This window comes from Halichoerus grypus, chromosome 13 (assembly GCF_964656455.1).
Source record: "Halichoerus grypus chromosome 13, mHalGry1.hap1.1, whole genome shotgun sequence".
NCBI lineage: Eukaryota > Metazoa > Chordata > Mammalia > Carnivora > Phocidae > Halichoerus > Halichoerus grypus.
Window position 1 is genome coordinate 17,706,556 of NC_135724.1, and position 14,786 is coordinate 17,721,341.

The 14,786-nt window shown below is 46.7% G+C and overlaps 1 protein-coding gene across 3 annotated transcripts in view; it reads left to right on the plus strand.

Annotated features, from left to right (window-relative positions):
- Positions 1 to 8,189: 8,189 nt before the first annotated feature.
- Positions 8,190 to 14,786, plus strand: part of FECH (ferrochelatase) — a 33,668-nt gene continuing 27,071 nt past the window's right edge. Inside the window, exons 1-2 of one of the 3 annotated variants that reach the window (XM_036097492.2) lie at positions 8,190 to 8,438; positions 13,384 to 13,510. In XM_036097492.2, the coding sequence (XP_035953385.1) occupies positions 8,372 to 8,438; positions 13,384 to 13,510 (194 nt within the window). In that variant the 5' untranslated portion in view covers positions 8,190 to 8,371. The remainder of the gene's footprint in view (positions 8,439 to 13,383; positions 13,511 to 14,786) is intronic. The other 2 variants (XM_036097495.2, XM_036097499.2) reach the window with 2 other exon arrangements.

Here is a 14,786-nt window from a genome sequence, read left to right on the forward strand (position 1 = left end):
GCTACAAAAACGCTCCATGTGTTTCTATCTTTCAAGGCATACTGAGAAGTTCTCCAAGTTAGGACAGCTCCCACTCATGCAGGAGTGCCTTGTGTCAGGCCATGCCCTGTCCTGTGCTTTAATCCTCACAATAACCTGGGATAATTTGTTAGCCCTGTTAGCCCCGAGATAATGGCTGAGAAAGGTTAAAAACTTGCCCAAATGGGGCGCCTGGGTGGCTCAGTCGGTTAAGCGTCTGGCTCTTGATTTTGGCTCACGTCATGATCTCAGGGTTGTGAGATCGAGTCCTGCATTGGGCTTGGCATGGAACCTGCTTAAGGTTCTCCCTTAAGCCCCCAGCCCTTTTAGGGAAAAAAAAAGGGTGTCATAATATCCAAATACTGTTAATAGTATTTGGTAATTGCTGGTGTATTAAATGATTGGGTTTCTTATGCTGAAAATTTTCTTTCTACCTCATGGATCATTACCATGTGATGGTAATGGGATGATTAGTGAGGAACATCAGGTAGCCATAGTTACTTATAACTTCCCATAGAAGCTTCTCCTGGAGCCTCTGTCTGCTTCAGTCTGAATGAACCACCCTGTGTTCTTGGCACGGTTATCCTGGGGTCATCTTTCACTCTCCCCTTTGCCTTTCTGTTTTGAACACCCTATTTCTGTATCGGACATTTATTTCCTATGTCCCATGTTTCCCTCCTTGCCTCACTTCCTCGTTTTGGTGGTGCACATCCTTCAGTAGTTTACTGGGCAAGGGTGTGGGGAAAGGAAATTCACTGAGAAACTTGCATATCTAAACATGCTGTTAATCTATCTTCCTGCTCAAATCATAGTCTCCATATAAAAATGTGGGCTAGCAAGCATTTTCCCCTCAGGATTTCGAAGTCCTGGCTTTCAGTGTTGCTGCTGAGAATTCCCAAGCATTCTCATACCTGGTCCTTGACGTATGACCTGTCTATTTCGGAAACCTGTCCCCACTCTTCAGAAATTTCATGATGCTAATTCTTGGGACTTTGCATCCATCCCACTGGGTGGCTGACAGGCCCTTCACATCCAGGAAATCATGCCCTTGAGTTGTGAAAAAGTTTCTAAAATTGCTTCATTGAAAGTCTCTACTCTCTTTTGCTTTCTTTCTAAAACTGCTACTACTCAGGTATTAGGCCTTTATTTATTTATTTATTTATTTATTTACTTATTTATTTATTTTTAAAGATTTTATTTACTTGAGAGACAGTGAGAGGACACAAGTGGGAAGGGCGAGGCAGAGGGAGAGAGAATCCCAAGCAGACTCCATGCTGAGCGCAGAGCCTGACACGGGGCTTGATCTCATGACCCTGAAATCATGACCTGAGCGGAAACGAAGAGACGGATGCTTAACTGACTGTGCCACCCAGCCGCCCCTTCAGATATTAGGCCTTTTAAATGTTCTTTTATCTTTTATTTTGCTTGCTATTTTCTGGGAGTTAATTTTCCCCAATCTTTCTATTGGGTTTTTCATCTCTTAGCAGAGTAAAGGGGAAAAAAATTTTTTTTAATTCTTATTCTGGCCTCAGAAAGTTCCTTCTTCATGGTCTGTCATCCAGATCTTCATCCTGCATCTTCCCTGTTTCTTCCATATTCTCTTCTTCTGTTTGGCTGGGTCTCTGTTTCTCCTGTTAGAGGCTTTCCTCAGTTGTCAGGTGGTGCTTAGTTACCTGCTGAGAATTCCCAGGAGGGGTGCAAATGCTTGGGTGCGTGGGTAGGAGACGTGGACCTGCTCCGCACTGCACCTGAGCTCTTCAGGTCAGAGCCAGGTGTGGCTTCCCAGCAACATGACCTCCAGCCGGCTGCTGCCGTGGGGGGACCTGGGCAGTCGGACTTCTTTATCCCTCTTTCAGTCCATCTCGTTCTGGCATCTCGCTCGTCATCCCCGCTTCCAGAGGTACCTGGTACTGCCGATCCTGAACCGCCTAGGGATTCTGTCATGTAAATCTCCATGGTTCTTGTCTTAGGATGTTGGCCAGCGTAGGATTCGGTTCTCTGGGGTCTGCTAAATCATTAACCATGTATGCATCTGCCTTCCAGCTTCCAAAAGTCTGTTGCCATGATTCCCTTTTCTTCCCCCACCCCCATCCTTCTAGGTCTGTGCTTGAAAGCAGACAAAACACCACCAGCGCTGTCTCCCGTCTGCTCTCCCTGCCAAGCCTATCTGGCCCCTGTAGCCTGCACGTGCTTGCTCAACTGTTTTCCACAGAGCACAGCCCCGGACACTGACTGTCATGACTATCACCAATCCGTGAGCCTACGCACGAAGGTCCAAGTCCTGAGAACTTCCCAGCTTGCCCCTCAGCTTAACTCTTAATCCTTCCCATCTCCGGCGAGGTGGTGAAGAGAATGCCTCGCTCTTGGGCATGCTGTGCTTTTCTGCCTCCGTGGTCTCCCCTCCCGTGGAGGACATTCCAGTGCTCCTCGAATGTTCTGAGACCACTTGGATAACAAAGCATTCCTTCCTCCTCTCAGTCTGAAATCATCACTGACTTGTATCAGGGAGACTTCTGCTCACCTCTTGCTCCCCCACTGTAAACAGATCGATTTATTGAATAAATAGAATAATTCCCTCCACCCCCAAATCTTAGCTGAGTGTGAAAGGCACATCTCTAGGCATCAGAATTGGAGGGCAGGGGCGCCTGGGTGGCTCAGTTGGTTAAACGACTGCCTTCGGCTCAGGTCATGATCCTGGAGTCCCGAGATCGAGTCCCGCGTCGGGCTCCCTGCTCAGTGGGGAGTCTGCTTCTCCCTCTCCCGCTCTCCCCCTCTTGTGCTTTCTCTCTCAAATAAATAAATAAAATCTTTAAAAAAAAAAAAAAAAAAGAATTGGAGGGCAGGGAGGTCCGAGGGTCTCAAAGCCAGGGCTGTTAGGTCAGGGTTGAGGGTTACAGTGGGAACTGAGCCCAGATAAAGACACAGGGAAGGTGCTTTTTAATTTCTTTTTTTAAGATTGTACTTATTTATTTCAGACAGAGAGGTAGCGAGAGAGAGCGCAAGCGGTGGGGGGGAGGGGGGCGGAAGAGGGAGAAGCAGGCTCCCCGCTGAGCAGGGAGCCCAACACTGTGCTTGATCCCAGGATTCTGGGATCATGACCTGAGCCAAAGGCAGACGCTTAACCAACGGAGCCACCCAGGCGCCCTACGGAAGGCACTTTTTAAAAAGTTATATTAAATTCCATGAATTTCCACAAAGTGAATGCATCCTGTACCCAGCTCCTAGAACGCCCATGCCCAGAAAGAAAGGCAGAGAAAGGGCCGGACCCCTGCTTGCATGAAGCGGGGCCTCAGAGGGCTGAATCTTCTGTGATAAGAGACCTAGAAAATTGGCCAAGGAACGCCAAGGAAGCCTGCCATCTGCCCAAGGCTCTGCATAGGGAATGAAAGCTTCCTGGAAAGAGTCAACTCCCCTGATTCTTACACCCCTGCAAGGAACAGGCCTCCCAAGCCGAGAAATGAACACCACCCCCATCTAAGACTGGTGGGATCCCTGGATCCTTTCAGAGGCAAACCAGAAAGGCTCTTAGGATCCTTCCATGACCCAGGGAGCAGAGAACTCTTTGGGAAAAAAACCACTCTTTGCCCAATATGAGCTTTAAAAAAACCACCACTCAGAGGAGAAAATGAACGCCTTTGGTCAGGCAGTGTCTTAATATGGGCTCAGGAGCTGCCGTTTCTTTTCCCTACTGCAAAGTGAACCTTTGAAATGTAAACATGGATCACTCTGTTAGAGGGAGATCACCCAGTAGGACACAGTCTTTCATCACCTACAAAGTCCTGCATTATTTGGCCCAAATTTCTTGCCACTCACCCCACACACTCTGCTCAAGACACGTGCGTCTCCTTGCTGTTCCTCAAAGGCCTTGTTATGGATTGTGTCCCTTAAAAAGATATGCTGAAATCTTCACCTCTACTACTTGCAAATGTGGCCTTATTTGGAAATAGGGTCTCTGCAGGTGTAATTAAGTTAAGATGTGGTCCGTAGGGGTAGGCCCTTAGTCCAATATGACCAGTGTCCTTCGAAGAGGGGAAAGCTGTTACAAAAGGACAGACACATGGACAAAGATGGAGGCAGAGATCCAGTGATGCAGCTGCAAACCAAGGAACATCAGGGATTGCTGGTCACTCCCAGAAGCTGGGAAGAAACAGGGAAGGATTGTCCCCTACAGATTTCAGAGGGAGCATGGTCCTGCTGGCACCTTAATGCGGGAATTTAAGCCTTCTGAGCTACACATTTCTGTGGTTTTAAGCCACCTTGTGTGTGGTATTTTTGTTCCAGCAACCCTAGGAAACTAACAAGCCTCAAAGGTGTTCCTGCCTTGCTCATCCTTCTGCTTGCAGAGCCCTTCCACAGAGAGCCTCCCTGACTCCCCACAGGTCCCTGCTCCATGCCACCTCTGCAGAGACACCATGTCCAACGTGCACCCCTGAATAGCAACTTCTGCCCCTCTCTACTCCCTTGCCTCTTCTATTTTTCTTCATGGTCCCAGTCGTACAAACATTATATGGTATATCTGTCATTTATTGTATTCCTTGCCTTCAAAAATGTAAGTTCCGTGGAAGTAGAGACGTCCAATTCATTGCTGCAAACCCACTGCCTAGCACATGCCTGACGCAGGCAAGCTATCCATGTGTATTTGTTTCATAAATGAATGAGCTCCTTGAGAGTACAGTTTACCCTTTATGTTTTTATCCTCCTGTTGCCTGATACAATGCTTTGCTTATCACGGACTCTCAGGAAATGTGTACAGATGGACTAATAAACCCATCATCACTCGTGGGCTTAAGGCTCTGCGTGGTGAAAAGAGGAAGTCAAAATGCACACCACATTGGCCTGTGTTGGGTGGCCTCTTTGCTGTAAAACAATTGTGGGGACCATCGATCCGATGTCTCTGAGTGATCGTTTTGAGCTCACCATTTGTCTGCCTTGTCCAGCCACTGTTTCTCTTGTACTGCACACCGCCCCTTCTTGCCCTGTTGTTTTTCTGATTAAGGAGACAGAATTGAGTAATCTAAATTTAGTGTGTGTAGCTCAGAGGTGCCAATCATGACAAATAATGAATTAGGTGATCCCCCTGCCCTTCCCTGAAGCATTGAGCTGAAACCAACAAGTTCATTTTATTTAGGACCAAAGGCTGAACTCAGAGTGTTGTCTGTGACAGGAGAGTGCTTTCTTCACTAATTAAGTCACCCGGGCTCAGACAAACCCTCTCCGGGGTGTGGGGGGGTGCAGCTTATCAGTTGGCCCAGAAACTGTGCCTTTGGCCTTCTGTTTGTTAAGAGAAGTGGTAGATACATTTGTTACAAATATGTAAGCCAGAAAAAAAATGCATTTATGTGTACATATGCACACACACACACATATAAATCTCATATACTTTTATAAATTTCTTTAGCCTTTTAAAGACTTTTCTGGTTTTCTTAGTAAACCCACATTTAGAATTCACAATTTCTGGGGCACCTGGGTGGCACAGTCAGTTAGGCATCTACCTCTTGGTTTTGGCTCAGGTCATGATCTCAGGGTCGTGATGTCAGGGGCATGAGATTGAGCCCTGCCATCAGGCTCCATGCTCAGCTCAGAGTCTGCTCTCCCCCTCTCCCTCTGCTCCTCCTTCTTGTCTCTCTCAAATAAATAAATAAATCTTTAGAATTCACAATTTATGGGTTAAGAGCTGTATTTTCTAATCAGTTTTGAAAAGGACCTGTATAAAACACATTTTATTTGCTTTCATAAAAACATAAAAATTTACTTGTTGAAAAGCTATTATATTTGATGTTTGTAAGAAATGAGCCATAGATTAGAAATAATAATTTTTATGATACTCTCTGTTCTGGAACAATAATGAAGTTCTGTTTCCATCTATGACCTTTGAGTCTTTATTTATTTATTTATTTATTTATTTATTTATTTATTTATATTTTTATTTTTTGATCTATGAGTCTTAATATGTGCATTGGGGGGGTTATACATGAGGGATTTTGAAGAATCTTTTTCAATTTAGTAAAAATGAAAATAAAAGATGTAAATAAAATGTATGGAAGAGGGCACCTGGGTGGCTCAATCGGTTAAGCGTCTGCCTTTGGCTCAGGTCATGATCCCAGGGTCCTGGGATTGATCCCCACGTCGGGCTCCCTGCTAAGCAGGAGCTTGCTTCTCCCTCTCCTCCCTGCTCGTGCTCTCTTCTTGCTACCTCTGTCTCTCTCTCTCTCAAATAAATAAAATATTAAAAATAAAATAAAATGTATGAAACGGTGCTAATTCATTTTTTTAAATGTTATTATGTTGATATATTTAATAAAGCACGTGTTGCTAGTTCCTTTCTCCTCTCTGGTCAGATACCTGTCCCAGCTGTTGATTATGTGAGATTTTGGCACCTTTGTGCATTGTCACTAATCATGGGTATTTCCCTAGGAGGGGCCAGAAGACTCCTGTTATCTCTACCTTGCAGAAGGGGCACAGCCCTGGGGATGGAAGGGTGACTTATCCAGAGCCTTCCAGAGTAGCTGAGAAGAGCCCATGCATTTCAAACATCTAAAACCCTCAGTCTTTCCTAGTTCTCTGGACCTGTCTACACTTTGTCCAGCACAGCAGTTCAAAATGTAGAGCTTTTTTGTAGCAGCTTGCTTGAAAGAAATGGGTTTAAGCTTTAGGTAGAGAAGTACATTATAAAGATCACCTCCAAAGGGCAAAATAAATGAATATAATTTAATTATGAGAGTAGAGAGTTAGCAAAATATATAGGAAAGCAGTTTGGAACTTGGAGCAAGTTTTACTGTTCATTTCTCAGGGAACATCTCCTTTTTGGATCTGAAAGTCATGTAGGTAATATGAAAGACAATCCATTTAATGTGATATTTTACATTTGGCTTATAACCATAAGGAGGACCAACTTTAATAATAAACTAACTCAATCAGGAACATAAATTTTATGCTCCAGATAGGTGATTTTCAACTCAATCTAGACTCCATCTTCCCAGAATATTCCATGAAGCTTGCCCCCTTACTTCCTTCAGGCCTTTGTCCAGATGTCAGAACTTCTCTGACCCATCTATTTCATTTTTTAAAAAGATTTTATTTATTTATCTGTCGGGGAGAGAGAGCACAAGCAGGGGGAGTGAGAGAGGAAGAAGCAGGTTTCCCGCTGAGCAGGGAGCCCAACACAGGGCATGATCCCAGAACTCTGGGATCATGACCTGAGCCAAAGGCACACTCAACCGACTGAGCCACCCAGGCGTCCCATCTATTTCAAATTGCATTAGCCTCCCTTTTCCCCAACTCCCTCATGTTGCTTCCTTCTTCTTTCTAATGCTTATCATCACTCCAAATAATACATATTCTGATTATTTTTTCTCTCCCTTAACCCCCACATAAGCCACTTGTCTGCTCTGTTCACTGCTATTTTTCCAGTGCACTCAGTAGGTGGTCAATACTTGTCCAACGAATGAATAACGTCTGAGACCTTCCTGTTCCAAGGTTGGTCTTGTACTCCAAGTTGCACAGAACAATGGGCAGGGTGGGCATGTGGAAGTGTGGGAATGCAGGAATGGCTAGAAATGAGGGAGGTGCCTGTCCCGTGTGTGGATTGGGGCCCGATAGCTACCTTGCAACGGTGCGCAGATATACCCAGAAACTTCGCCATGCCATCCCTCCCAGAAACGCATTTGCTGGGCTGGCCTTCACTTTTCCTATGTTCCCCTTTTCTCCTGTTAGCCGTATAATGTTGGCTTTCTGGTCCCACCTGTCAAACTCGGCTATACAGAGATGCTACAGAGAAATTGAATAATATGCCATTCATGAGTGTCTCATATAAAACAATTCCTTTTCCTATTCTGAAAACCAAGCATAACAAAACTGGGTCGGCACAGTTGTGCGGTAACAAGGCAAGCAAAGTGGAGAATTGAGGCAAAAGCATCCTCCTAGCTCAGGACTAGTATTGGAAATGTCTGGAAAGTCCTTTGCTGAGTTGTGGCTACGGTTCCTGACTTGGCCAGGTTGGCAGTTGCAACCAGGGCATTCGTTCAGGGTGATCAGGGGCCGAGCGGGGCTCCAGTGCGGGGAACTGCCGGGTGCTGGGGCGCGGCCACTAGCGCGCACCCGGCCCCTTTTACCCCCCGGGACCGCCCGGCGGCGGGGCGGGCCCCCGTGAGGGGCGTGTCTTCCCTGGCCCCGCCCCCGAGGCTCCGGCCCGGCCGGCAGCGAATGAGCAGGTGCGCCGCGAGGGCTCAGGGGACGGCTACGCGAGATAAGGCGGCCTAGGGTGGCAGTGCCAGCAGCTCGGCGCCTTGGGGACCGACACCCGATCGCGCCACCGCGGGAGGAGCCCGGGTCCCGGGCCGAGGCTGCTCCGGGAATGCTTTCAGGCGGCACAAACATGGCTGCGGCCATGCGAGCTGCGAGCGCCCTGCTCCGCGATCGGCGTAAGTGAGGCTGTCGCGGCCGCCACCGCCGCCGAGGTCACTGCGACGCCCGGGGCAGCGGGCAGGGGGCAGCTAGCGCCGGGCTCCGCCGACCTGGGGGCTTCCGGGAGCGGCGCAGGAGGCTCCGCGGGACGGGGCGAGGGGCGCCGTGGAGGTGGGACAGGAAAGGGGTCGTCCCCTGGGAGGGCGAGAGGGGGGTAAGTGGGTCATCTGGGGGCCCTGGGGCACTGCCGGGGGGGTGTCCTGGAGCACCACCGGTCAGCTGGGTGGCCATGAGCAGTGCCGGAATTTGCCAGCGCCTTAGTTCTTATCTGTAAAATCAATAATGAGAGTCACGGGGTTGTTGTGAGCATTACGGGAGGGAGCGTGAGTTAAGGACCTGACTTAACTAAGGACATCTGTCCTGGGGTTCCTTCCCTCCCTTGTGATGGAGGTCGCAGTGTGCCCACTGCTGCTGAATGGTGACTGGACACAGACCTGACTTACTTTTTCTAAGCAGTTCCACAGTTCATCAGTCTGGTGCCTACTGAGAGGGAATGGAGAGAATCCACTTTGAATTTCCATATCTTATCACAGGTGTCTTTGTGAGGAAAATAATAAGGACCCAGTTTATACTGAGGGTCAGGCCACTCAGGGTACTGGAGCAAAGGGCATTATTTTTTAAGAAGAGGAAGCGCAATGCCGGTAACGGGGCTGAAAGATGTATTGAATTAATGTTTTCTTTCTTTGGCCCTTTCTGTGGCAAAATCTGACAGGTTCTACATTTGAGGTCATAGAACAATTTGAAAAACTTTAAATGATTTGTTGTCCAGATTATAGGTGACTAAGTGGAAGGATTCAGAAACCATAATGAAAGTGGATTTGAAGTCAATTGAATTATGGACTCTGATTTTATGATGTAGTTATAATACTTTAATCATCCTTTTGAAATGAAGGAATTAACATTATCTGGGTTAGAAAAAATTGGGTAGTATTACTGAAAACAAATTCTGAAAGTAAAAGTGTAAAAGCAAAGTTTTACACCATGTATCAATAAGAATCAATAAGAAGCTCCCTGGGGTGGGCCACATACTGTGTATACTATATATATATTTAAATTAGAAAGTTGGTAGATTAATGAATTACTGTTTTTTGTTTTTGCCTTTTCTTTCCAAATTTTCTACACTAAGCATCCATGTCTTTCATAATTAGAAAAAAATTTCTGGAATACTAAAAAAAGTATTAGTGTTTAAATTAAAGACACTAGAACATTTTGGTGCCATACCAGAAAGTAATTCTTTTTTGAAAGCCTCCCCTCCCCGAGTGTTTATTAATAGCCACCATATAGTACATTATTTCTGTTAATTTTTAAAATGTACCTTTTTTTAAGATTTTATTTATTTATTTGACACAGAGAGAGAGACAGCGAGAGAGGGAACACAAGCAGGGGGAGAGGGAGAAGCAGGCTTCCCACTGAGTAGGGAGCCTGATGTGGGGCTTCATCCCAAGACCCTGGGATCATGACCCGAGTCAAAGGCAGACGCCCAACCGACTGAGCCACCCAGGCGCCCCTAAAATGTACCTATTTTTATAAGTACCTTTTGAAATAAGCCTCATCTCCTATGTGATAGAAAAGGGCTCCATTATATATTTAAGTACTTGTGTGCCTTTATACCCTCCTTTGCCCCACCCCTAAGCATCCAAAATATAATAATTTGGTTTTGGAGAACCAGTTGATACCCATGAACTTAAGTCACAGATAAACTTTTGAATGCTTCACCTTTTGGGTTTGTCCAGGAGTTAGGAAGTTTTGCTTTCTTTATATTCTGCATTTTCTTAGTTTTATACCCTTTATGGTTTGTAGGCCTTCCGCAGTTCATGTAAAAGTAGGATTAGAATACCTGGTCTTAGTTCATAAGTGGGCAAGTCCCTGCTACTGAGTATTCTTCTTGCTTAACCATATACATTGTGCCTGGCACTGTTCTTGGGGCTGGACATAGATTTAAAAAATTTTTCCTAATCTTCACAGCGGCCCTGCAGGGTTGGCCTTATCACCATTTTACAGATGAGTAAAGTGAGGCTTGGAGGAGTTCTTTGAGTTGCCCAAGTACTGCCACACAGCCTCTTGGGCGCTATCTGGGATTTCCACCAGATCTCTCTGGCTCGAACACATACGCTCTATGCCACAGTGAGCTGAGTATATTGAGGAATCTCCGTTGGTCCTTTGTTTGAATAATTAAACAACTTTAGCTACAAGTATACAAATCGTTTGGTCAGAGTCTACTCTTTGTTTCTCTGGAACCTTCAGATCATTAGGGGAGAGGAGTATCATAGAGAAGTTCTTGAGAGGTGGGTCCTGAGCACAGAGGACCCATTATTAGCAGCATTGCCCTGAGAATTTGTTCAACCACAGAGGATTGTGTAAGTGGAGGGCATGGCAGTAGATCAGCAGCTTGAAAAGCTACCAGCTCCCAAATTGTCCTAGGAAGTACTGATGTACTAGTTGACGACTCTAGTCTCACCCTGATTCCCTTCTGCCACTTTTTAAGATTCACAGGGGGAAATCTTATTATCAGCAGTCAAATCATGTAATGCCCAAATTCTATTCTGATATCCCATGGAACCCAGTATAATCTCATTCGTATAAGGAATTACAGACATGGTGGCGTGATTGAGAACCTGGTTAGATCTCATGCAGTTCAGAATTGAACTTGTCTAAAATAAGGAGATGTGAGTTGGTTTGAGACTTCATTTGAGCAGAATTGAACTTCTTTATGTCAGTCTTTTGCACTTCCACTTTGAGTTAATAAGGACTGTTCAGCACAAGCTCACGTAATTGGCTCTGTTGGGATTGTGCACAATATGGATAGTTGGAAATCTAAGGGGCCTGGAGATACCATTCTCCTATATCTTATAGACAGGGTAGGTGAAAAAAAATCAGAGCAGATGTAGTCCCTGTGCTCTAGACACTTACAAATGAAACGAATGCCAGCACTAATCATATATGGCAGGCGCTGTGCAGAGTGCATCACTAGTCTTACCTGCTGTAATCATCACAAGGATCCTGGTGGCAAGGTGTCATCATTTTACTGGGGAAACTAAGGCTCAGAAAGAGTATAGCCTGGCCCAGTACATTACTAGTAAGTGTCAGAGCTGGATGTAGTCAGGTCTGCTGGTCCGCAGCCTGAGTTCCTCACCCAGACTCCTCTGACTCCTAAGTAGGAGGAGGGTAGAAGGAGACTGATCTCAAGCTGGTTTCAGACCAGCTGGTTTGAGAGCAGGGAAGGGAGAGGTCACGTGTACAGTGTGGGGCTCAGCAGCAACCACAGTCCCACGTTGCCATCTTGAGGACCTACTGTACGGCTTCAGTTTAATTTCATTGTATGTCGTTTAAGGATGAATATTCTTTTTTTTTTAAAGATTTTATTGAGAGAGAGAACAAGCGTATGGGAGAGGCAGAGCGAGACGGAGAAGCAGGATCCCTGCTGAGCAGGGAGCCCGATGCGGGGCTCTATCCCAGGATCCTGGGATCATGACCTGAGCCGAAGGCAGACGCTTAACGACTGAGCCACTCAGGTGCCCCTTAAGGATGAATATTCTTCACGCTACAACTAAGTAGGGCCCATGGACTCCTCAGTTCAGGTGGCTTCTCCAGGCCCACACCTAACTCTTGTGGGGGCCAGGACAAGAGTGCAGATGGAGACCCACATATCATGTGTGGGATAGCAAGCTAACAAGCTGTGAAATATGTTCTCTTCTCCACTCCTGGCGACTAGACCTTCATCACGCCATGGAGGGGTGCACTGTTGAACTCTTCGGAGTGCCTACAGAAATGTCGCGGCCTTGGGAGAGCTGCCTCTCGCCTGTAGGCTTCCCTGCTTCTCTTTGCACCACCGGCTCTGCCCCGCATGGTGAAGAGTCTTGTGCATGCACCCGAGTGGACACTCCAGTCTGCATGTTCAAGCTCTGTTCTTGCCCCTGCAAATAGCTTCCCTTCAGGTCAAGAATTGCTTGCGCTGACGGCACCGTCAGGCCTCAGGAGGCTAGATCTAGGAAGGAGGCCTGTGCAGACCCTGGCAGTGGGTGTGGGGCTCTGGGGACAGGGAATTCTGGGTTTCCAGGTCCTGGGAGGCTGGTCAGGAATGTGAGCTGTGGACTCTGGGGCCCATGAGTCCTTGGCTCTGCTGACTGCATACCCCGTGGGGGGAGCTGCAGCAGGAGGAGGGCCAGAAAGGGCCCTCTAAAGTAGAGCCCTTGCCCTTGGCAGGGTCCAAGGGCAGTGCTAGGGTTCTCAGCACTGGTGCTTTTTTTTTTTTTTTAAGATTTTTTTTATTTATTTGTCAGAGAGAGAGTGAGAGAGCACAAGCAGGGAGAACAGCAGGCAGAGGGAGAAGCGGGCTCCCTGCTGAGCAGGGAGCCCGATGCAGGGCTGGATCCCAGGACCCTGGGACCACGACCTGAGCCGAAGGCAGACGCTTAACCAACTGAGCCACCCAGGCGTCCCTAGCACTGGTGCTTTAAGGGAGAAGGCTTATAGGCAGATGAGGTCTGTGCAATTGACAATGGAAAACTGGCTCGACTGCCACTCCCTAAATCAATGGCTCTTAGCCTGTCGGGCAAGCTTCTCGCCCTTTGTATGAGCGGCACGCTGCTGCCAGTAACTTCCAGAAACGGGCAGTGGTTTTCATGAAGGATCGTGTCAGAATCTGCCGAGGCAGAGTGAGGAGGTGTGTTTCTAAAAAGGCTCCATGCAGGTCCTGATACGCTATCCTAGGGGGTGCCCCCCCCCACCCCGCCATCAGAGGGATTGTAAGTGCCTTTACCCATGTGCAGAGAAATGCTGGGAAGATCGCCTTCGCTACAGCATCTCTTTAAATTTTAAATCTGGGACTGATGCTCGGAGGACTTCTTCCAAAGTAATTACTTCCCCGCTAGATTTCATGGTGTTACTTTAATTTTGCCACAGTGGTGCATGGCGGCTCGAGGACCTGCCAGCCATGGAGGGGCCAGTCGATTGGAGCCACGGCGGCCGCTGCCACAGAAACAGCCCAGCATGGCAGAAGCCCCAAACCACAAGTTCAGCCGGGGAAGAGGTATGACTCTAATTTTAGGTACTAATAAGAATTTCTTTTTGTGGATGCCAACACCAGTGAGTGGCTACAAGCAGCCTTAGGAGGAAAGCTGCGGGGGAATGCCAGTATGTAAGGAGTGGGGTGTTATTTTCTTGGCTTTCTTTCAGTAACTGGAAAACTGCAGGTCTCTCTCTCTCTCTCTCTCACACACACACACACACACACACACCCCCCTAAGGTTTTAAATTTTTTTTTTTTAAAGATTTTATTTATTTATTTGACAGAGAGAGACACAGTGAGAGAGGGAACACAAGCAGGGGGAGTGGGAGAGGGAGAAGCAGGCCTCCCGCTGAGCAGGGAGCCCGATGCGGGGCTCGATCCCAGGACCCCGGGATCATGACCTGAGCCGAAGGCAGACGCTTAACGACCGAGCCACCCAGGTGCTCCTAAAATTTTTTATGAAAAAAATTTTTTCCAGCTTTATTGGGGTATGATTGACAAAGAAAATCCCACCGGGCTTTTGTTAAAGGACACATAGCTCAGTACAGTCTGCAAATCATGTAGGAATCTAGTCCTGGAATATGTCATGTAACACAAATTATATGTATTGCTGGAAAGGTATTTACGAACCTAACATAATCACACCTATAAAATGTAGGTCGTGTAGAGGATAAAGAATAACTAATCTGTCAAGAATTTATGTGGTAAACTCTGCCCATTGTTTTTCACTGTTAACACACTGAACAAAATTAGAACTGACATAATATGATTTGCGATTTATTAAAGAAATAAAGTATCTGTTGCGTACTTCGCCCCTGCTGTTTGCTGGTGGGCGTCAGCGGGCATGGTGGGCATGGCGTTGTTGTCGGGTGTCCTCTTCCATAGCAGAAGCCACAGCCCTTCTTAAGTCTTCCTTGGTACAGATGCAGCACAAGACTCTAAAAGGCAATTATTTAGATGAGTACACAGAAATAGCACACTTCAATACTAGCAGGGTTAAAGAAGGAAAGTCGCTGTGAACTATTAACTCCTTGACCTTTCTTCTAGACAAGATGTTCCATGAAAGCAATACAGCTATGAAAATGAATAGTCTTATTTTGTGTTTGTTATTTTTCATTGTGTGATCCTGGGTACGTTGATTGAACACTGAGTAAAACTGAGGTTTTGGGGGGATAGAGCCTTAGGCAAAGTGTTGAAACCTTTTCAAGGGAGAAGTTTTAAATTTATGCTATTTATACTTTTACATTCAAACAAAGGGAACTTGACATTCAGAGCTTGGTGTCAGATGGGCTGTGTC